Raw genomic sequence first — 22,220 nt, forward strand, 5'->3', positions numbered from 1 at the left:
AAATCTAATGAGACAGTGTTCAAGATTTCTCTTCTACTGCAGCCTGTGCTTAAAAAAAAATAAAATATAAAAAATTAGGGCAAGATCTAATAAGTGCTGAGGACCAAAAATAAATGAGAAAGAATTTACACCTTTAAGTCACCTGATCTGGAGCAGCAATTCAAACCCTACCTCCCTGGAGCAGAAAATTCACCTTATTGACTTGGTGATCTTTCTACCTTTCTTCAGGGTGAAATACCAACTCCTGATAAGTCACTGTCGTTGTCAAGCAGAGCTCTAGCTCCAGCTGCAATGCTGAAGTCCCCTGGGTGCTTTCTCAGAGGGAGTCACAAATTAGCTGTACATTTTAACTGTGCCTGCCCCCTGATGGCCAGCAGACACCAGATTCCATTTTTTCCAATCTATTTCAACATTGGAAGCAATCTTAAGAGTGGGCTGAGGACACAACTGTTTTGTGCTACTTTCTAGCTCACTTCTAGTGACTAAGGTTCAGTTTATCTAAAAAAATGCATCAAGTCTGGGTTAACATTATCCCTTCTTACAAGGGAACAAGCATGTATGTCTAGTGCTGTACTTTACCTGTACTCTTGGGAACGAGTATAGGGATGAGAGGAGAAAACTCAGTTGTTCTTGTGTTGATGCATTGTAGCAGAGACGTGGGAGTACTCAAAAGTAAAGCTGCTAGCCACTGATTTTATTTACATGTATTCTGGAGCTCTATGATGTAATACAGCCTTAAGTCTTCCTAGGAAAAAAAATATATCTCCTTAGGTCAGATTTTTATAAACATGAACTGTGTTCTGTCTGCTTCATCTTCAAGCTGACTGCAGCTACAGAAGGAGGTACGGTCATTAAATCACCGCAGCCTCTGAGCAGAAGGCAGAACAGGCTTCCCCCTCTAGCAGAAGCTCAAGGCAGCAAGATAAAGGGGAAATGTTGTCCCGATTTGACTCAGGATCAGCAACTGAACCAGCGACAACAATGCTCTCCATCCCCTTCCCCCGACCCAGGTAGGGAAAGGAAAGAGATAATAAAGGAGAGAGACTTTCAGGATTGAAAACTAAACTTGACAGCTTTAATTAAGTACTAATGATAAATGAAAATATGTACAATTATATACAAATGCATTCAGGAATGTGCAAACCCCTATTGCCCCCCCCCACCCCCAGCAACACCCCCGGCACCTCTTGAGCTGTGAGCAGTCCTGAAATGTCCCAGAGCTGCTGGAGAGAGCAGCAGAGCAGACAGGAGCTGAGGGGAGAGTGATGAGGGTCAGGAATGAACAAGCCTGTGGATCAATGGTGATGGAGAGATGGAGTCCTCCCTGGACACTGGCCATGAGCAGAAGAGAAGGGAGGAAGAAGCAGGGAGGAAGTTGACTTCCATGATCCCTGACCGTACACCAAGCTTACGTAGATATATGGAATGGAATACTTCAGTCAGTTTTGCTGTCTGTCTAGTCCACTCCTCCCTAGAGGGGGTTACAGATAAAACTGAGGCCATAGAGCAAAGTGTCCTTGAAGTCCTGGCACTAACATAAACATTGCAGCATTATCAGTCCACTAGCTGGAAAGCTTGCTGCTAGCTAAAAGAGAGAGCTCACGGAAGGAAAAAAAAATTAAAAAAAAAACAAATCAGTAAAAAGAAAATTGGCTTCATCTTGGCTTAAACCAGGACAAATGTGAATTACCTTTCTGCTTTTTTACCTGCTAAGATGCAATACAGAGGTAAATTAAAAGGGGGGGGGGGGGGAGGGGGAGGGGTGGGAAAGTCAGTCAGGGCTGTCCTGTCTGGGGTCATAGCATAGACACCACCAGGCTTTAACAATTAATTCTGGATTTGGGCTCAGAAGTCACAATCTTCCCCATGAAAGAAGCCTCCATCTGTGAATTAATACAGTCACAGCTGTGTACATTAAGACATGGAACAAGCTATATTTCAGCAATAGCTGACATAAAGGCAAGAAGGGGGGCTGTGGGAGGAAAATTATGAAAGGAGTCTCCCAGAAAAAAAAAAAAACAAACAAACAACAAAACAAAACAGCCTCACACTACGGATGGAAAGATACAGTGGGATTAGAAAATCTGAGACAAGTTAATCACAAGGCAAGAAAGGGGACATCTGGAGTCCCTAATAAATTGTCAGGAACAAACCAACAAAAGTATCACATAGTTATGGTTGAAAAGAAAAAATGGTGCAGAGAGTGCTTTCGATGTATCTTACACCACACAACATTCAGACTATTTTCTCTGTCAGCATGGATATACAATAAACTGAAACGTATCTACCACATTGTGGTGAACAAATACTTTTTCACAGTTCACATTGGATTTGCATTTTTCTTCTGAAGCTACCAAGTTTCCAGAAGCAGGCCTCTGGCCAACTGATTGTTTGGGTTGTGTTTTTTTTAAACAAAGAACAATTAAAACATCTGTCTCTATGGGAATTCTTCTATTGCACCACAAAAAAACAGTCTGTTTTCCTATGTGACTTGCAAAATTATGTTTTCAAGGGGAGAAAACAGAGACAAAATTCAGCTTCAAAACAAAGTCCCACGATAAAAGGATAAGCCATTTCGTATCATGCTACGCTCAAGTAGTTAGTTAGCAATTAACAATGACAACTGAAATATTTGTGAAATTTCATACTAAATGTGGTTGTCTAAAATAAAGTATCAGGTAGATAAAGGCTGAGTCACAATCATTTGTCTTCATTTAAAAGCCTTGAGGAGTCTCATTTAGTGGGAAAATGCCTGTCTTGGATATTGTAGCAAACCTCTGCAAAGAACTATGAAAAAAGTTGCCAGAAATCACAAAGGCACATTCACAGAATAAACAAAATAAATAAATAAATAAATAAATAAAAGCAGCACAACTCCATGCAAACCAATGTACTTATCTGTAGCACTGCAAATCCTAGAGTCATCAATACTTTTTATTTCAAAGCACATGAAATTAGGAAGTTGAAAAAAAAAAAAATTCCACCACACTTTCAACATATTTTCTTTATTATTTCTTTCCTCCCTGGAATTGCTCAAGGCCAGGCTGGATGGGGCTTTGAGCAACCTGATCTAGTGGAAGGTGTTCCTGCTCATGCAGGAGGTTTGGAACCAACCCAAATCATTACATGATTCTATGATTTCCAAAGAAGCCTGATTCACATCTACTAGAACAATAGTACCTCATCTCACGGATCTATTCTGTTCTCAGTTTTCCTGGTGACATTTCAGAAGAAGTCTCTAGTCAGTAGAGGCTGTGGGAAAAGATACAGCTGTGAACTTCACAGCCAGGAGAATAAGACACTACTCATAAGTAGTCTTGCTAGACATTCTCAAGGAAAATTTACCAGGAAATGCTACTGCAAATCTGTCACTTCAAACATATGCTGTACTCCTGGACCTTGCTTTCTCTCCCATCAATACAGCCCAGTGAAGAGTATATTCTACAGTATACACACTTCTGAGAACCAACTGAAAGAAATTCAGTGACTGATGCTATCCCCAGTAATAATCTAAGAACCTACTTAACTTCAGAAAAGAAAAAAGAAAAAAAAAAAAGAAAGAAAAAAACCCCAAAAAACAGGTAGGATTCACATTTGTATCCATATTATGCTCTTCAAGGCTGGAGAGTGAAAACTCTTGCCACTTCAGACCATATTTAAAAGGAAGCAGCATGTCATTTTCTCATGGTGATGCGCACAGAACAATGGATTGGGGTCTGGAAGTACCAAGCTACTCCCAAGCAAGTTGAAATAGCCACGTGCCTCTATTTTTTTTCTTCCAGAAGCACAAGGTGTTATTTCTTGCCATTAGTACCTGGTTATGTTTCAAAACTGACCATTTTCCACTTTCGCCAGGATACCCAGCCCAAGCACAGTCCCTTAATAGATTCTCAGTAATTTCTGTGCCTGTAGTTAGCACAGTTGAAACAAGGAATGAGAACATTTGGTTCCTCAAGTAGCAGCACAGTCTAGAAAGCTCCAGTTTGCAAGAAATCTGAAAGATTTTCAGTTTCTTTGACCATTTCAAGAGATTAATTTTAAAAACAACCCCCAGAATTAGTCAACAAATGTCTAAAAAGTGACAGATTCTATTCCATTTGCTGAACGCATTTGGCATCACCTGTTGAGCTTAAAAACGTTCAGTGTCGCAAGGAGTTTTAAATATACCTGTAATGCCATATATTTCCCCAGCCCCTTCAAGAAGCAAGGACAAGGCATGTTGCTCAGGAGGGGACCCCAAAGCTTGCACAGTGCAGATTCTAGCAGTGATAAGCAAGTCAGACAGTCACAGAGAGGCAACAAGAAGAAGAATGGAACCACTAGGAAAAAGCTGACAACAGAAACAGATCTTTATCAACTGCAGTTTCAACTTCAGGAAATGGACTTCACAGCTGATTCTTCGGTGGATATGACATTTACGCGGGCCATGACTATTTAATAGTCTAATACATCATTCATTTCTCATATCCATGCGAGACTAACACAACAAATTGTGTCACTGTCCAAAACACAGAACAGAAACAGAGCTGCACAGTTTTTCTTGCAGGCTGAAATTTGTGGAAGGGATGAGTAGCTTTATTCCTTAAAGAAAACATTTACTTTGTAATATAAAAAAATTGTGTTAAAAAAACTCCACATTTCAGAATTACCTTCTTAGCATTATTTTAATGAGGGCATCTTAGCTGCTTTTTCCTGCAGAACTGTTCAAACTTAGGGGGAACAAATACACTTCAGAATAAGATGCCTTTCTGCTACGTGGCATTTGGTAGCGCACGTTTTTCCAGAATCTTGTATTTGCTGAACAAGATTTCTCTGACAAGTCCCCATTCCATTGGATAGCTCCATGTTTTTGCTTGACATACTTGATTGATTCTGGCATGCTTGTGTAGTCCACTATTTCATCCATTTCTATAAGAATCACTTGAATCCCATCACGGATGAGAGCATTATACATAGCTAGTCGCTGTTCAGAGGTGTCTTGTAACAGGGAACAACCAGAAGTTTCTGATCCCAAAATTATCATCAGCCTTCTGCTTTGCTTAAGGGTTTCATCAGCAACACTGACCACAGCTGTAAGTAATAAAGGAACAATCAAAGTTTGCACAGAAACTTTACAACTGATGTAAAGTATTTCTTAATCTTAAAATTGCATATATATGGAGCAGTGGCTAGCTCAGAGGATGGGTAGGTTTAAGTTCTCCCAACTGTCATTCATGATTCATGACCCATTGCATGACATTCATAATAAAAACTGTTTTCTTCAGTCAGGAGCAGATATTGTTCAAAGAACCTCAACAATCTTTTTAATGCTGCTAAATCCTCATTTGTTCATCACTTAAAAGAAAGTGCAGACCCTCATAACATTAGGCAAGAAGTTTTTGTAAGAAAAAACTAATTAAAGACTGTCGATTGGACAAAGGGACAAATTATCCATTAAGAATAAAAAATATATAGCTTTGTTTTCCAAAAATAGGTATTTTATAATTGTATATACAATCTTCTAGCCAGAGAAAAACATGTCAAAAGACTCTACTAATTAAAGCATACCTTCTCCTGGTAAATCATCCCTTCCTAATATGAAGAGATTATATCCATACTGTTGTTCTAAAACATCAGGCAGTATTCTATGAACAAAGGTTTCCAGATGATAAAAGCTTCTGCCTCCACTGCTTTTTACATATAGGACATAGGCATCATAGATTTTCCCATCTAAAACAAACAGAAATGTTTTCATTAAAAAACTAAAACCAGCAACACACCTTTATTGCAAGGATTCATTTTGGACTATTTAAACATAGCAGTGACAGGCTGATTCACCAACCTGACAGAATGACATCAAAGCACTAAAATGTTCTACAAATCAAGAGAGAAATGATCAGCCACAAAACCTGACCTCTTTTCCCATCATGGGGATGGATGTGACAGCAAGTGAGCTGAATGCAAGATCTGGGACCTCCAGGAAGGAGTCCCCAACCCCACAGATGTCAAGACATTAAGAGTGTGTCCTCTTGCAGGACCTTCTTCAACAGCTCTCCTGAAACAAACTCATTAGCAGTTATCTCCACTTCTGACTGAACACAAGAGAGGGTGAGAAATGGCAACTCTGTCTTGTAATAATTGTGTGAAGGAAAGGCAGGTAGGAAAAAAGGTCAGAAAGTTTCAAGAGTTAAAATTGTGTCAACAAGAAGTCAGATTTACCTCAGCAAGTTTAGCTCAACAAGCTACAAAACATAGTTTCTTTGATTCTCGTTTTCTCATTAGAAGTCTGTTAAAGTGTTCTGGGAAAACTGAACTTTTAACCAGAAGTTGAAATTATTTTTCTGTGAGAAAATTTAGAACAGCCAAGAGTAAGTGTTAACTATCTCAGTGTGCACAATCCATTTATTTTCAAGCTATGGGGAGCATCAGGCAGTCAATTTCTGAGGGCTGCCAAGCAAAATATCTATAATGTTGCACTTTTTCCCATTTTTTCACACCTGTCCAATGTATTTGTCTTATACCTCAGTGATAAAAACACATAAAAAGAATCACAGAATGGAGAACTAGTAGCATTCTTCTCTTTGGCATGTAAACAGCATAACACAGAATTCAGAAGCACTGGGTTAGGTAAAAAAGAAAAGCTGAAAAAAAAAGAAAAAAATAGTCTCTGAAAAAAAAAGACAGTCTGATTTTCAATATAAATATTTAATGTATGCTTTTAAACAGCTGGTTAACAAGACGTAGCTCTGCTGACACCTATTGATCATCATCAGAGTGATCATAAATTTACATGTAAAGAAACCACAGAAAAGCAAAAAGCAACATGACAATTTGGGGGAAACCAAGTGTTCTTTTTGACCTGTCTTACGATGACTGCCTTCAATATTATGCAGTCTTTACTACCTCAGCAATGATTATACACTATACCCATATGACCGAAAAAAATACCCCAAAAAATATGAGTATCTAAAAATTCCTCAAGAAAATTCCACATACATTCTATTAAATAATCACTTTATTGCTTAGAAGTGATGTCAAGTGAAAAAATAAATGGCCTAGTTACACTAACATACCTGGTCACACTCACATACCTTCCTTATTTGTAAAGGCACAGACAGAATTACGGTACCAAAGCACCAAGTCAATCTTGAAAATCTTGTAGATTATTAAAGTAATAGATGTTAAAATTAACATGGACACAAGCACTCCAGTCAGCCATGCTCGTGTATCAGGAGCTGCACAAAAAGAAAATATTTTTTTTTAATACCAAAGTGGTCCAAATCTGATCTTTTACATAAATTTAATACCATTTTGAGAATAATTTTTCACTTCAACCTACATGTTATTTTAATAATGATAAATAAAGTACTATAGTGACTTCTCCCCTATGCACAGGTACATGCATACACTGAGTAAAATGCAATCCATCTGCCTTCTATTAACATGATATGAGTATTTGGTACCAAAACCCTTTCCAGGGAAGTCAAGAAAAACACAGGCCCCCAAAATAACAGCATTTCTTACCTCTGCGCTTTAATATAATATATGATGCAACATGCCCAAAGGCATTTGAAGCTTGACAGAGAAACTGTTGATCATAATCCTCAGTAGTCACTTCTGAAATTATTAGCTTCACAGAATACATTGGGCGCCCATCATAAGAAATTTCCTCCCTGTCCAAAAGACAACAAATAGAGCCATAAAACCACAGACTTCATCACTAGCAGTTGCAGCACAACACTGGTAGTTTTCATCTGCAAACATAAACCATGCTTCAGAATAGATAAGCAATAGCATTATACATAGGCAAACCAAATAACAGTTGGATCCCTTACTGACATTTAGCACAGATACTGGAAAACAGAAAGATGTTACCTTGAGCCGATTTTCCCCAAAGGAATATAAGGTTTCTACAGGCTAAAGTACAAAAATATACCTTACAAACCAAGGCAAACCCTTGTTACAGGCTTCCCAGCCACTGTAGGAGTGGCTGGACAACCACACTGCTTGGTGAAAGAGAAATTCCACTATGAGAAATGTCACAGAAACAGGCCATAGTACAAGGGTGTCATTTTGTGGTAAGCAGCTCTGGGACAAGGAAGACGTCAAAGTTGGTGAGCCACAACAGACAACACCAACTCAGTGTGATTGGAGCTGGAGGGAGGGAAGTACAAACTGCTGCTTCACCCCCAGAACAGACTTGAAATAGCTTAAGCATCAGGCTGCATCATTAAGAGACACAGATTATCCCCCATACATTGTACAAGGGCACAAAAATGCTCATTATGCTTCACCTTCAGTTAGCCCTGTACCATGGTGTGAGAGGGACACCACTACCTTGCTAACAGGAAATCTCAAATGCAAAATTAACTAACTAGTGTACTTAATCAAGCACTATTCTTTTCTGAAAATTTATTCTAGTTAACATTTAAAATGCAAATTAAGTCTGAAACATATCATAAAGGGCATGTATACAACCACACAAATAACCGAGCAAAAAGTTACAGGAATTTGAACACTGAAAGAAGAAATGAATGAATCAACATCACTAATGCAAATTACTAATGGTTGCAAAGATGACCATTTAAGTGCTAGGAAGTGCAAAAAGTAACATAGCTTTTATGAAACCAATTCAGTGACCTTGTGCCTCTGCATTATGGCCCAATTGTTTATGGCATTACAATATATTATTTTTGTCTACGGTTTTCTCTTGGTGAGCACTCAATTCAGCATTTTATTCCCCCCTGTTTTATGATGACTTATTTCTCACAACTATATGGTTACTTTGAAAATATCATTATCATCTCCTCATCAGTTTCATAGATAATGCTTAAGAATTTACAAAAATGATGACATTTTTCCTTCATAGCACCACCATGAGGGCTGACAAAAACCCTGCTATTTTTAGTTTCCAATCTGTCATATTTAAGAAACTTCCAGATTGACTCCTGCTCCAATTTTAGTTGGCTTTTCAAGTCAGATCTAATTTCTTCTCTCCTGACTCCATTTAACCTGCTTCTCACCCTCACATCCTCTCCCAGAGGCTCTTTTCATGCTTTTGTCAATCCAAGTCTATCTTCCTCCCAAACTCCAGTTCATTACTAGAAATTTCTCTCCCTTTTCACCTCCTATCCCAATAAGCTTCAGTACAAATGTCTTGAACAAAGCCTTCCATTAGCTTTTCATATGATCTCAGTAACATTTCTCTAACTCAAGGTCCTTAAATCTAGAACTTTCAATCTCTCCTGTAAAGCACAGGTTTGACCTCTTGCAACCTTTCAGACAGGCAGATGAGAAGGGAAAGGACAATGCAGAAGAAACAGGCTGAAGATCGTGTGCCTGGACATGCTTGATGCAACTGAAAGAGGTTTCTGCCAGACCAGAGCCTGCTCAGTAGAAACTGTACTACAATTATGAGACTGTAAGTCTACAGAACACCTTTTTCCAATGTTGGAAATCAAGACAAATTTTTTTCAATTACCAAAAAGAGTATAATCACATGTGAAGTCCATATGGCAACAATGCTTCAAGTTTCTACTTCAAAGCAGAAAGTGAATTGGAGGAGGCAAGCATGAGAGTTTTTAAAAAGAAGGCTAATTAAGCAAGTGAAAAATTACACTAAATATTTTAATGTCAAAGGGAGAAAGTTCCACTTTGGTTGCCAACATGGTATTTTCTAATCTGAAAATATACTTACTCATAAGGACTTGCAAAAATTCTGCTCATATAAAATACATCAATATAGACACCGTTGCCTGTCCAAAACACCTCATACCCTTCAGCACCTGTTGTATTGCAATCCACTGTAAGTTTTGATCCTATAAAATTGTGTTACAAAATTAAAAGTTAATTTCCATACTCTAATTAAAGTCTACACAATTTTGTTCACAGACGAGCCTTTCAGAACAGTTATTCTAACAGAGAATCTATATATTCAAGTGATCTGCAGGTTCAGAAAGAAACTGGTAGGATGGAAGAGGTTAAACCCAGGAAGAAGATGCCTGTCTCAGGCATCACTTTCCCCGCAGATTCAAAGATGGATCTGTTCTGAGAATATCTTCCAGAGTGATGGGAAGCAACAGATGTGACAGAGAATCACTTGAATTACTACAATTTTCTTCACATCTGAGAAACTTCCAAGGACTTTGGAAGCAACATGCCTTGTTTGTTTCCCTCTCATCCCAAACTCTTCCTTCAGCAGATCAACATAGAGAAACTGAGCTGGTGACTGAACTAGTTGCATTCCACGGGTATAAATTTTCACTGGGACATAAAATAATGTTTTCTTGTAGAGAAAACTACTTACCAAGTTCCACTTCAATTGAGTTGTTTCTTGGATAAGATATTTCAGGCGGCTTTTTTGGTGGGCTCACTAACCAAAAGAAGAAAAGTTCTTTTCAGAAAACCTGGGGCAGCTATAGGCTGTTTAACGCTCTATAACTCAAGTACAAGCTAAAAAAAACCCGTCCTATGGAGGTTGTCAGCAATTTTATTACAGACATCACTCAATACTGAAAGTACTGTATCTCAGACAGTTGTTACTCCTGCCTTGAAGCTACGCTATTGAAGCTATGCTCCAATTCTTCCAAAATCTAATGCCACAAATCTCCACACACTCATGGTGGCCTACCTGTTCTGCAGCATAAATACCCAGCAATATTGCATGCACAGGTGCTGAGAAGGGTATGGGTAAAATATCTACAGTATTATCCTCCTACAGTCTGAGTAGCCTGTGATCCAAAACCCTACAGATACAAGCTGGAGACAAATACTTAGGCGTGCAATTAATCTATTTCAGATGTTTACTATTATAAAGGCAAAATTTAATCTCTATACTCCATTGAAAGGCCTTACATTTCTTCCCACAGCACTGTCTATACAGAAGTAAAACACCAATGGCCCCCTTTAGATGTTTACATTAGGACTAGATAAATGACAAGCTGGAGTGCTTACTTCTCTCAACAGGCTGCAAAGGGAGAGTAATCAACAGATGGAGATCTAGATACCTACATTAAAATGTCTCTGTGGCTAAATAAAACCCCACCTTGGAGGGTGCCTCACTGAACACACATACCAATTCCAGGTGTCTCAGGCAGCTGCAAGACATTTTAGAACATTTCCTATCAGGTATCCAAGCTTCAAGATAATTTCTCCAAAAGCACAAATTAACAAAAAGAAATCACAAAGTGTCTCATTTGAGTGCCCTAGGGAAAGACACGATTGCCCCAAGTATATCCTTCCCCTTCTGAAAACTGGGCCTGCACTATTGTTTGGCCCTCAAATCACCCATTTTAACACAGACTTGCTCAGCTGGAGTGTTTAAAAACAACTAAGCTGCCTTCAGTCAGTTACTGCAAAGGAGTTATATGATTTTCCTTCTACTGAGTAGTGGAAGCTGAAATTACATTGAGAGAGAAGTTCTAGGGACAGATTTTAAGACCAGAATGATCACTTCATCTGATCTGACCTTATGTTCCTCATATTTTGTTTATCCACATCATACATATGACATTATTTTAATATGAAACATATTCATATTGCATACAGATACACACAGACAAAACAGGCAGGCATAAAAAGTGACCATTAAATAGTAATGCAAACTATTAGTAAACCTGAAAATGTCTTTCATCAGCTGGCAAGTAAGAACAGCATTGCTACTTCATACCTTGATAAAGCATAGCCTTTTTAGTGATCCGACATCAATTGCATAATGTTGCGCTAGCAAAGGAGTTCATGCTTTACAGCTTGGCCTTATTTTGGGTTTTTTGGTTGTGCTGCTGGCCCTTCAACATAAATCAGGGTCTAGACACACATTATCAAAGATCAGCAGTTCCTGTGCTGAGGAACTTAAAACCAAAACCAGAAGAGACAATCATCTGAAGGAAACAGGTGGGACACAGGAGTCCAAATACTGCAACAATTTGGGCTGGTTTAGTTCATTGTTCTTGCTGTAAGAAGATAATGTGAGAGAGAAGCCAGACAGGATAGAAGGTGTATCTACTGCAGAAAGTATTGTGCCTACCAAGCCCTATAGGGTTCTCTTTAGGGACCTTGGCAGCTGATCTGGGCAGCAAAGCTTTGATGTACTGCAACTTTGAAACTTCAACAGACAAATAAAGATAAAATTCTCAGCCGACATTTATTTTCCTTGTATTTAGGTGCAAACTAGTAACCCTAAGCATATCTATCCACAAATAGGATCTTTTAGCTTTAGTTTTTAGAAACTTGGAAAAAAATTTGAAGTCATTGTTACAAACACAAATACAGTGAAATTATCTGCTTACCTTCTACAGTCAGCTTGACATCTCGGGAAATGGTGTATTGTTTTCCATTGTAGGTATATGTAGTTTCACACATATAGTTTCCTTGATCAGGTACACTCACATTAAAAATTATAAGATCACTGTTTGAGAAGGTAAATCTTTTCCCTTCCAGCCGCTGGCAATCCTAAACGTGTGTAGAGAGCTCTGTTAATTTGTATCACTACCACTTTCCATAGTTTGTTTCTCTTTAATGCAATGTGAACTTTCAATGGATCAGAGCATAAGGATGGATGCCTTGCAGAGGCTGAGGAAGAGTGAGTCAGGGAAAATAAAAAGCAAAACACACAGAGTTTCTAATTCAAAGATACTCTAGTTCATATCCTATAGATAACAATTTTCAATTTTGGAGAAATAAGGAAGTGAAATGCAAGTGTCAGGATTTGTAGAAGTATGTAAATACTCTTGGCACCACATGCACTGCATGGGCATGGTGCAGGAATACTGCAGAAGGCACTAAATTCTCTTAACAAAAAGAGCCTCTAAATAAGCGTGAAGAAGATGAAATGTCATTTACTGAACAGAACAATTTTGAGCACGTAGTGGATTTGCCAGTTCTTACAAATGAATTCACGACAGCAGATTTTGCTGGCAGGTAAAAATACGCCACCTGGTGGAGACGTGGATCTAAGTCTCCTACACCTAAGCTGAACTTCTACCCCGTTAATCAAAAACATTGTTTACAATTTAAAGTCTTAATCCTCTCCCAGTCTGTTTAAAAAGCATTTTCTCTCATTTACAATAGATCTTTAGTTTTTACTTTAAAATTCACAGGCACCAGTGATTTCTATTTTTAATAAAGGACAGCTGCAAGAGTACAAAACACAGCATTCTCACCTTATACCAACGAACAGGTTGAATATTCTTCTCATTCCTGAAATAGTCCAAATGTGGACACACAACCTTTGCAGATGATAATGTGAATATCATCTCCTCTACAGCAAATTCTTCATTTAAGCATAAACCATCACTCCTCTCAAAAACTGTTACTTTTGTACCCATTTTCCAGCTGCTTGTCGAATTCCTGCAATTAATACAATATAATTAAATTAATCTATTTGGCTTATTTTCTAACTTGAAAATATATAGTATTCTTTTGGGGGAAGAAGAGAGGATGAGAAGATTACAGTTTCTCTAACAGATTTACTTTTGCCTACTAGGAAAAAAAAAAAAAAGAAGAAAAAAAAAAACAGAAAAAAGTCAAACTAGACTTCCCCCAACCTATAGTTACTATAAATGCACTCTCCCTTCTTAATTTGTATTTTTCTGTAGCAATATAAGCATTTTTTTTAACTTTCACCTTATGACACATTCATAATCTCCAGAATCTTCTAACATTGCAGGGAGAAACCAAAGGAAATTCTTCTGTTGATGAATTCTAGAAAGTTTGTCTCTATGCACAGCTGTCTGGTTACCAGCTTTATACCATGTTATGTTGTAATCTCCACTTTGCAAGCTCTTCTCCAGTGAACACTTAATAGCAAGAGGCTGCCCATCAAGCACAAGACTTTGCCTCAACATCACATCATAGGCATCACATTTACCTGAAGCAAAGAGATGAAACATGAAAGAAAACATTGAAGGATATATAGAACTCGTTTCTTGATTTCATTTACAAAGTTCCTTGAAGCTATCATCTCCATTCTTAAATCATCTACTAAAAATACAATTATAATCCCTTATTTTTATAGTTGAGGGTACTGCTCAGTGATACACAACTATAGGTGCACCACTGAAATGTTTTTTGAATGCAGACTTCACACTTAAAATCTCTTCATTTGCACCAGATTGTAGGTTGTAGGTTTTAGTTGAGATGCAAATTACAGGAGTACTTGCATTTCTCCAGTCTGCTTTGTGTGCATACACACACATTTCACTTGTAACATTTTTATTTGTTAAGCTCACTTAACTGTAATCAAAGGGAGTCTTCAAGACAGATGATGCTTTCAGTACCTAATGTCTGAAGAGGACACTGCAATTAGAATTGCTGTTGCAGAAATACTAAGTTTGCTAAGGAAATTTCAACTCACCCTTCATTCTATGAGCATTTACAGAGGAATTATTCCAAGTACTTACAATGAGTTCATTTTATTTTCCCAGGACCCAAGGAGAAAAGAGCAATGCCATGAGGTTTTTTTGTTTGGTTGGTTTTTTTGTCAGTAAGACAAAAAAAGGCACCAACTCAGGAATGTGACCTTGGTAGCCAGAGTCAGTTCTCTAAAATTCCTCGTTTCATTAGAATATAAGAACAGCAATGTAGTGCAAGTGCCTGCCTAGCCCAAAACCCTGTCTCTGAAAACAACCAGTGGAAAATGGGTAGGAAAAGAGAGTAGTACAGAACAAGTACAGCAGTGCTTTGTTTTAGGTCCCTTTCTATCCTCTCATGTTCTGCATGAAAAACATTCATTGGTTTTTATAATTTCTCTGGGTATCACATACTCCTTGTGATGAGAAATGCCAAAGTGAACACTCCCTCATCTGCTTACTATATGGTATTTATGATTTTATAGACTTCTATCACATGTTGTCTCAGTCATCTCATTACTTTAGAGCCCTCCTCATTCATTAAATGACTTCTCCAATAGAAGACATCCCTTATCTGACAACACTGCCACTCATCTTTCTACATTTTCTTATATAATATTTCTGAGATGGGAGGACCAGAATCACAGAGTTAAATTGATTCACTTTCATCACAGTGTTATAGAGTTAGTGTAATGAAGCTTTCTGACTTCTGCTCTACTCCTTTCCTGAAAACTGGTTTTCTGACCAGCATACATGACAGAACTAATGCTTCCAGAGAACATCCAGAGATGTCAAAGTAGCGTTTTTCCCAAGTGGCTATTAATTAACTTAATGTTCATACTGCAGACATACAGTATATCCTTGTTTCTACTATTTGTGTATGACCCAGGTCCCTAAACATCCATTTGATTTTACATACATTATAACACTAAACCATTCAATATCCAGATGCTCTCTCCATAGTCAGCAGTAGCTTTAACCACCAGGGATAATTTCATATGATCCACAGTTCTCACTACTTTGTGATAAATCTTTTCCAAATTACTTACCAAAATACTGAATTTCCCAGGTGTCGGTATGTTGTGGCCACAGAAACTTAAAACCTTTTTCTGCCACTAAAGGATAATACTCTGTAATAGTGTCATGTTTTTACATACAACTTAATCTTAGCTTCTCTGAAATGCCCCTCCCCAAATGCCCTTCATTATTTCCATGGAGCAGCAAAGAACTGTAAGATATGCACCTAACTATGCAGACAGTAGAATTCTCTGCTACTGGGGGGAGGGCAATCAAATAATCACCTTGCCACATGATTAATTACTTAGGCAAAAATACAGACTATCCAATGGACTGGTGAACCTTGCTGCTTGTCCATCCATGGAGAAAAAAAATCCCAAACCAAAATCAAAACCAAACTATTTCCAACTAGAAACTCAAGGAATGCAAATTTATGACATTTTTTACTGCTGCAAAATTCCAGGTGGAATGACAGGACGATGACAGCAGAAACATCTGAAATATTTTAAGAATGAACTGGATTGTTGTTTGACAGCTGAAGGGCAGAATCAAGCAGTTCCTACTAAGTAGCCTAGCAACTTTGCTGAAATGTAGATGCTGTATTACTTTCAAATGGCTATATTTTCCAACACGAAAAAATTCTAAGGACACATTCTGTAAATTTACAACTACAACTCATTTCATCAGTTTATACACCAGAGAGTCATGCTGCCATTCAGATGGACCTCCACAGGCTGGAGAAGTAGGCTGACAGGAACTTGATGAACTTCAACAAAGAGAAACGTAAAGTCCTGCATCTGGTGAGGAATGACCTCAGGCACCAGTACATGCTGGAGATGATTCAGCTGAAAAGCAGCTCTGCAGAGAAGAACACTGGGGTTCAACAACAAACTGACCATGAGTCACCAATGCTCCCCCATGGCAAAGAAGGCTAAAGGCATCCAGGGCTGCATTAGGACTTGCCAGCAGATTGAGAAAGGTTGAGAGGTTTCACCTCTGCTTGCACTGATGAGACCATATCTGGAGTACTGTGGCCAGTTCTAGACTCCCCAGTACAAGAGAGATTTGGATTTACTGGAGAAAATGGGGAGCCAAAAAGATTATTAAGGGAGCAGAGCATCCTCACATGAGGAAAGGCAGAAAGAACAGGGACTGTTCAGCCTAGAGAAGGCTTAGGGAGTGTGTGGGTGGATCTTATCAATGTGTGTAAATACTTTATGGGGTGGAATGAAGAACATAGAACCAGACTTTTGCCACTACTGTCCACCGATGGACAAGAGGGAACAAGAACAAACTGAAATAGGAAAAATTCCATCTGAACACCAAAAAAAACACATTTTTACTGTGAGGGTGACCAAACACTGGAACAAGTTGCTCAGAGAGGTCACGGAGTCTCCATTTGTGGAGGTAGTAAAAATACAACTGGACACAGTACTGGGCAACCTGCTTTAGCTGACCCTGGGGTGAGTCCAGGAGGTTGGATTAGATGATCTCAAGAGTTTCCTTCCAATTTAAATGATTCTGTGATAAGACAGTACATAAAATATCACTTATAATATGCTATACAGGTCCCTGTTTTTAGGACTGTTTAAAATAACTCATCAGCATGTACATAAATTTTACCTGTCTTTTACAGCCATTTTCACAGAAAATTAGTATTACTTGTGTGAAAATACAAGTTTCAGAACAGAACCTTCCACAGCCACCTATAAACTTACCTGTACTAGTTAAAGACAGAAATGCTGTTGTAATAGTACACAGTGTTTTTGCTGTCAAGTTTCCCTGCAGAAATGGAAAACAACCTTCAGTTAGTGGTTTCCAATATAAACTTCCACATTTTAAAGTCAACGTTTGCATTACACAGTTAATACAGGAATTACACAGTTAATACAGGACACAAGAAACAGAATCACAGGAATGGTTAAAGTTGGAAGGGACCTTAAAGATCATCAGGTTCCAACCTCCCTGCTACAATCAGGCACACCTCCCACTAGAGGAGGCTGCACAAAGTCTCATCCAACCTGTCCTTAAACACCTCTAGGAAGGGGGCTTCCACAACTTCCTGGAGCAAACTATTCCAGTGCCTTGCTGCTCTCATAGTGAAGAATTTCTTCCTGATGTCTAACCTAAATTTGCCCTGTCTCAGTTTAAAACCACTAGCCCTTGTCCTATCACTACACTATCTGGTGAAAAGTTTCCCCCAATCTTTTATATAGGGTCCCTTTATGTAGTAGGTATAGGAATTGTCTTTGGCTTTTTTGAGCCTGTTACCTGTTTGTTTTACTTGACAGCTCTGAACTACTATAATAGAATATTATCATATTACTATTTTAACAGAAGACAAAGGATTTTTTACATCTCTACCATGCTCCTCCCCATTTTTTGCTTTCCCAAGTTACAGTGTTAGTTCTCTAACTGTCCCTTCGATTAAATCCAATTTCATATTTCTGACCATCTTTGCCACCCCTATTCTGTACTGTCTCCAGTTATGCTACAGCCTGAGGTGGAGGGACGAGAACAGAACTTGCATACAGCCTTCAAAACAGAGGTGCACTACAAATTTATAAACTAAAACAATTTTTTTTCTGTGTCTTTTTTTCCTAATAATTTCTAATTATCTATTTGTTCTTTGATTACTACCAAGTATTGACCTGGTATTTCCATGGGCCTATGTAGTAAAATCCCAAGATACTGAATGTTAACAATCAGGTAAACCCAGTCAGAAATTAGGCAATTCTTAGGATTTTGCCTGGATGTTTTTATTTTTATTTATAGTTATCTACAAAAAAATTATTCTGCTATTATTACCGAGTCATTCACTATCATGACATCCTTCTGCCACTCTTCGCAATTCACACCTCTGTGTTCTAGCTTGAATAGCTTTGTTGTGTTGGCAAATTCTGCCACTGCAACAGTTTTCCTCTGTCCAGATCATTAAAAATATAAGCTGAGCTGGAGAGTTCTTTGGGATTCCAATAGTGATGATCCTCCTCCACCTGAAAAACTGAGCATTTATCTTTTACCTATTTAGTTATATATGTGAGGAAAAAAATACATTTTGGCAGTCTGGCTTCATTGACAGCCTCTGCTGAATGTCTTCTGGAAATAATTGCAGACTGTATCAACCATATCTCTTGCATCCAGTGTGTTCATATACAGGCATACAATTCTAACACGTGTCTTGTATTTGAGAGTCATTACTTCCCTTTACAAAAATCACTGTTGACTCCTTCCCTACTTAATTCATCTTCATTTCCACTGGTTCCATTCTTTAAAGCAGTTTCTACCCTGCTGTCTGCTGCAGTTGCCAGGCTTAGTGGTCCTGGCTCTCTTCTGATGACTTGGGGAGGATACATAAACATTTATCATTTTATGCTTTATGCTCTTTTGGTCCCAAAGGTTTAAATTTAAAAAAAGATTTAAATGAGACATTTACAACAAGAGAACATAAGAGCAAGTATCAGCCAGTCGTGGTACTTTGTTATGGATCATTTCATGCTATAATTGCCTTTTAGTGACTTCTCAGTTTGAGACAGATCCTTCCATGGAAGATTAGTCACAAGAAAACGTACTAGCACTGGAATCCATGCTCTTCCAAGATGAACACAAATGGGACATAAACAAACAAACAAACAAACAAACAAATAAATAAATTCTGTTCGGGGTTTGTTTTGGGTTTGTTTTTTTTCCTTTGTTATGTTTATGTTCCCATAGCCCATCCCAAAGGGGTTGTTTATGCCTAAATGATTTATTGGTTCTCAGGACTCTTTGGTAGGCTCATTATCTCTAACGTGTAGAGAGGGATCTATTAGTTGCGATTCCTTAACTTGCTCTGCCTTTATGCTTTTTTTCTATTCAGCCCACAACAGTTTTTACAGCACTGTGAAAGGACAAATGCAACTGAAGTATGAGCAAGAGAAGCCCTTCCTTTAGTGAGGAGTCTTTAGCTGATCACAGATTTTGATAGTCAAAGATGATACTTTGCGGCTGCCGTGTCTCACTCCACCAAAGTGGAGCAGCAGAAGCATGCCATATACTGAGTCATCCACTCTGCTTTTTGCAATGCCTGCTTCTTCTTCCCCTTTTCTTCCCTCCTCCCTCATTTTAAATCTCTTATCAAATTATCCGGCAGGTCTTTTCTTGCCAAGCTAAGAAGGAATGAGTCCCTGCAAGAATGCTGAGTGTAAAAACAAATGTATAAAACTTTAAAATCACTAGAGAGGGTTTATGTATGTTTGTACAGAAGCTCTAACTTCCTTCATTAGTTGTGATGGACAATTAACTCTAAAAATCTCTAGTTTTCCATTTAAAGATTAAATAATATAATGGAAAAAAAAATAAAGAGAAAATGGGACTTAATAGACTCCACTTATGATCAGGTATTCTCTTTATGACTTCTCTGAATCACTGTTTTGTTCATAATCTCTGTTCCATCACAGTGTTACCTTACTTTACTGTTCATCTTACACAGGATCTCTCAAGCAGTTTTATGCCCCTACCAGCAGATTCACTAGTTGCAGCAGTAGTATTTTGCCAGGTTCTGAAGGAAAGTCTTCCAGCATCCTGCTTTTCTATAAATTCAGCGTTATTTCTATCTATTTGAACGTAAAAATTGGCTTTTTGCCAACACAGAAGACCAGCAACTGTTTATAATCCTATGTAAAACTATACACATGAACTGCTCTGAGGACACTCCTCATCTCTTAACTTTTCACAATGAAAAGACTTGCATTTCTGTGGAAGGCACACCCAACAGCAAAACTGAGCTCTGCCCTATGCATGTATCTACATCACTTGTGATAAAAATAACAAATGTATGAGTGCAGAGTCAAATGAAAAATATTTTTTTTACCACATTCTGCCATGATAAACAGTTGAATTTCTCCCTTTTCCCAGTCATTTTGTCCACATCTTGAGCCTGCAATCAGCCTGTGGAGCTTTACCACTCAGGATAGACTTCAGCTGGATTTATCTTTGCCCAAATTTTCCAGAGGGGAAAAAATTCCCTGTATCTGAGGACATGTCCATAAAGTTTCACCCTGAAAGGAAATACTTGCATCAACTCAAGAGTTAAAAAAATAAGAGTCTTCCATGATACACACACCTGAATTATAATTACAGCAGACATGACAGCACATAGTAAAGTATAATTCTCATTCAAATCTGTCATTAAATTGGTACAGCCACCTTTTCCTCTGCTCTCTAGTCCTTTCAAACTCAATCTACTTCATTAAAAAAAAAACAAACAAACAAACAAACAAAAAAAACAAACAAACAAAAAAAAAACAAAAAAAAACAAACAAAAAAAAAAACCAAAACAAAAAAAAAACCAACCGCCTAGTCTAATCAGAGTTTTGAAGAATCATGGCTTTTGCTGATTATTGCACACCTGTGGCCCTTTCTCTTTCAACATCTTATTCAAAAACACGGACAGATTCAAATATTTGACAATCCTGCTGTCAAAATTGAGAGAACTGACAGGAAGTCAGAGTATCACACCATTTCTTTTACATAAGCCCATGAACACTTTAAATCACACTACACATATTTTTTAACATTACCTTAAACGCTTCTATTAACTGCAAGGCATGTCGTGCCTCTTCATGAGAACTTAAGCATCTCACTTCTGACCTAGGAAGAATTACTGCAACAAATCCATATATTCCTTTGGTGCTGAGGAATACCTAAACAATGATGAAGAGCTGGGTTAGCCTCCACGTGGGGACGTAGTCACACCACTGAGACCATCTCGATAACCACTTAACTGCGGAGCACTGACAGGCCTGACCAGGTATGGCAGGAAATAATTTTTCAGTATTCTTCATTTAAACTCTTACCTGTTCCTGGAAACACTGACTTAAAAAGGGGATGCATCTCCTCCGCGGTGCAGGAGCCGCGCTCCCAATCGCCAGCCCGGGGTGTCAGTGGCTCCCAGGGGACCCACCGGACCAGGGGGCCACGACTGAACTCCAAAGACAAGGTGCTCTCACGCTTTCTCTCGGAAACCGGGCCACGCAGCAGGGGCATGCTGACCTTTTAGGACAGATTTCACTCCCACTCCGAACCCGCCCCCAACCTTCCGTTCCCCCCAGAGACGCCACCTCGGGCTGAGCCACCTCACAACCCCAAAACACCGACACAAAGCGCGACCGTCGCCGCGTACCCGCGGATATTCCCCCCGGATTATCCCACACTGGCTGACGCTGAGCACGCCTTGGTTCACGACCGACGGAGGAAAGCGGCCCTGGCTATCGCTAACCCTTTCCCGCCGCCTCCAAACCCACTGCCGCCCTCGGCTGTCAGGGGCGGGCGCAGCCCCTCGCCCCCCCCGGTCGGCATCGCCACAGGGGTTGCCCCGACCCTCACCGGCTGCTCCCGCCGCCCCGCCCGTCTCATGGGCGGCTGCCCAGGTGCAGCGAGGAGGCAGGTTCCCCCGGGACGGGTCAGAGCCCGGGTGAATGAATCCCCGCTGACACCTACCACCCGTGCGGCTGCCGGCCCGGCCCCATCGGCCGTGCGGGGGCGGAGCGGGGCGGGGGCAGCCCCGGCTGCCGCCTTCTCGGAAGTCCAGGCAGCCCTTGAGCCGCCGGATGCCCTCGCTCCTGCCGCCAAGGCCTCGTCCTGCCCTGGCTGCCCCTCACGCACCTGGCATCCCCGCGGCGGTCAGGGCTGTGCTGAGCCGAGCCGAGCCGAGCCGAGCCCAGCCGGGCTCCCTCCCCGCCCCGCCGCAGCCCGGCAGGTGTCTCGGCACGGGCTGGCGGTGCCGATTAAACCCAGGCAGCTAAAAAGAAGGCGTGTGAGCAGAACCGCCTTTTTGTGGAGCGAAGGCAGGCGGTGGAGCCTCGGCGGCCGGTCCCGCCCCTCGCTGCCGGGCCA

At 39.6% G+C, this 22,220-nt stretch overlaps 1 protein-coding gene across 4 annotated transcripts; it reads right to left on the reverse strand.

Moving 5' to 3' along the window:
* Nucleotides 1-2,916: 2,916 nt before the first annotated feature.
* Nucleotides 2,917-22,104, reverse strand: LOC127396409 (interleukin-1 receptor type 1-like). 4 transcript variants are annotated; one of them, XM_051644056.1, is made up of 14 exons: nucleotides 21,990-22,104; nucleotides 20,906-21,028; nucleotides 20,197-20,383; nucleotides 18,153-18,348; nucleotides 17,063-17,126; nucleotides 13,603-13,846; nucleotides 13,140-13,326; nucleotides 12,267-12,429; nucleotides 10,286-10,351; nucleotides 9,677-9,797; nucleotides 7,504-7,652; nucleotides 7,071-7,214; nucleotides 5,548-5,709; nucleotides 2,917-5,070 (listed from the first exon to the last, which is right to left on the reverse strand). In XM_051644056.1, the coding sequence occupies exons 4-14, from the start codon at nucleotides 18,168-18,170 to the stop codon at nucleotides 4,679-4,681; spliced, it is 1,710 nt and encodes a 569-aa protein (XP_051500016.1). In that variant the 5' UTR covers nucleotides 18,171-18,348; nucleotides 20,197-20,383; nucleotides 20,906-21,028; nucleotides 21,990-22,104; the 3' UTR covers nucleotides 2,917-4,678. The 4 variants fall into 4 exon arrangements, with proteins under 4 accessions (XP_051500016.1, XP_051500017.1, XP_051500013.1 ...); XM_051644057.1 differs by lacking the exon at nucleotides 18,153-18,348 and having other exon boundaries at nucleotides 13,729-13,846; XM_051644053.1 differs by lacking the exon at nucleotides 18,153-18,348.
* Between the last annotated feature and the right edge of the window lie 116 nt (nucleotides 22,105-22,220).

Source organism: Apus apus, chromosome 1 (genome assembly GCF_020740795.1).
Source record: "Apus apus isolate bApuApu2 chromosome 1, bApuApu2.pri.cur, whole genome shotgun sequence".
In the NCBI taxonomy this organism is placed as follows: Eukaryota; Metazoa; Chordata; class Aves; order Apodiformes; family Apodidae; genus Apus; species Apus apus.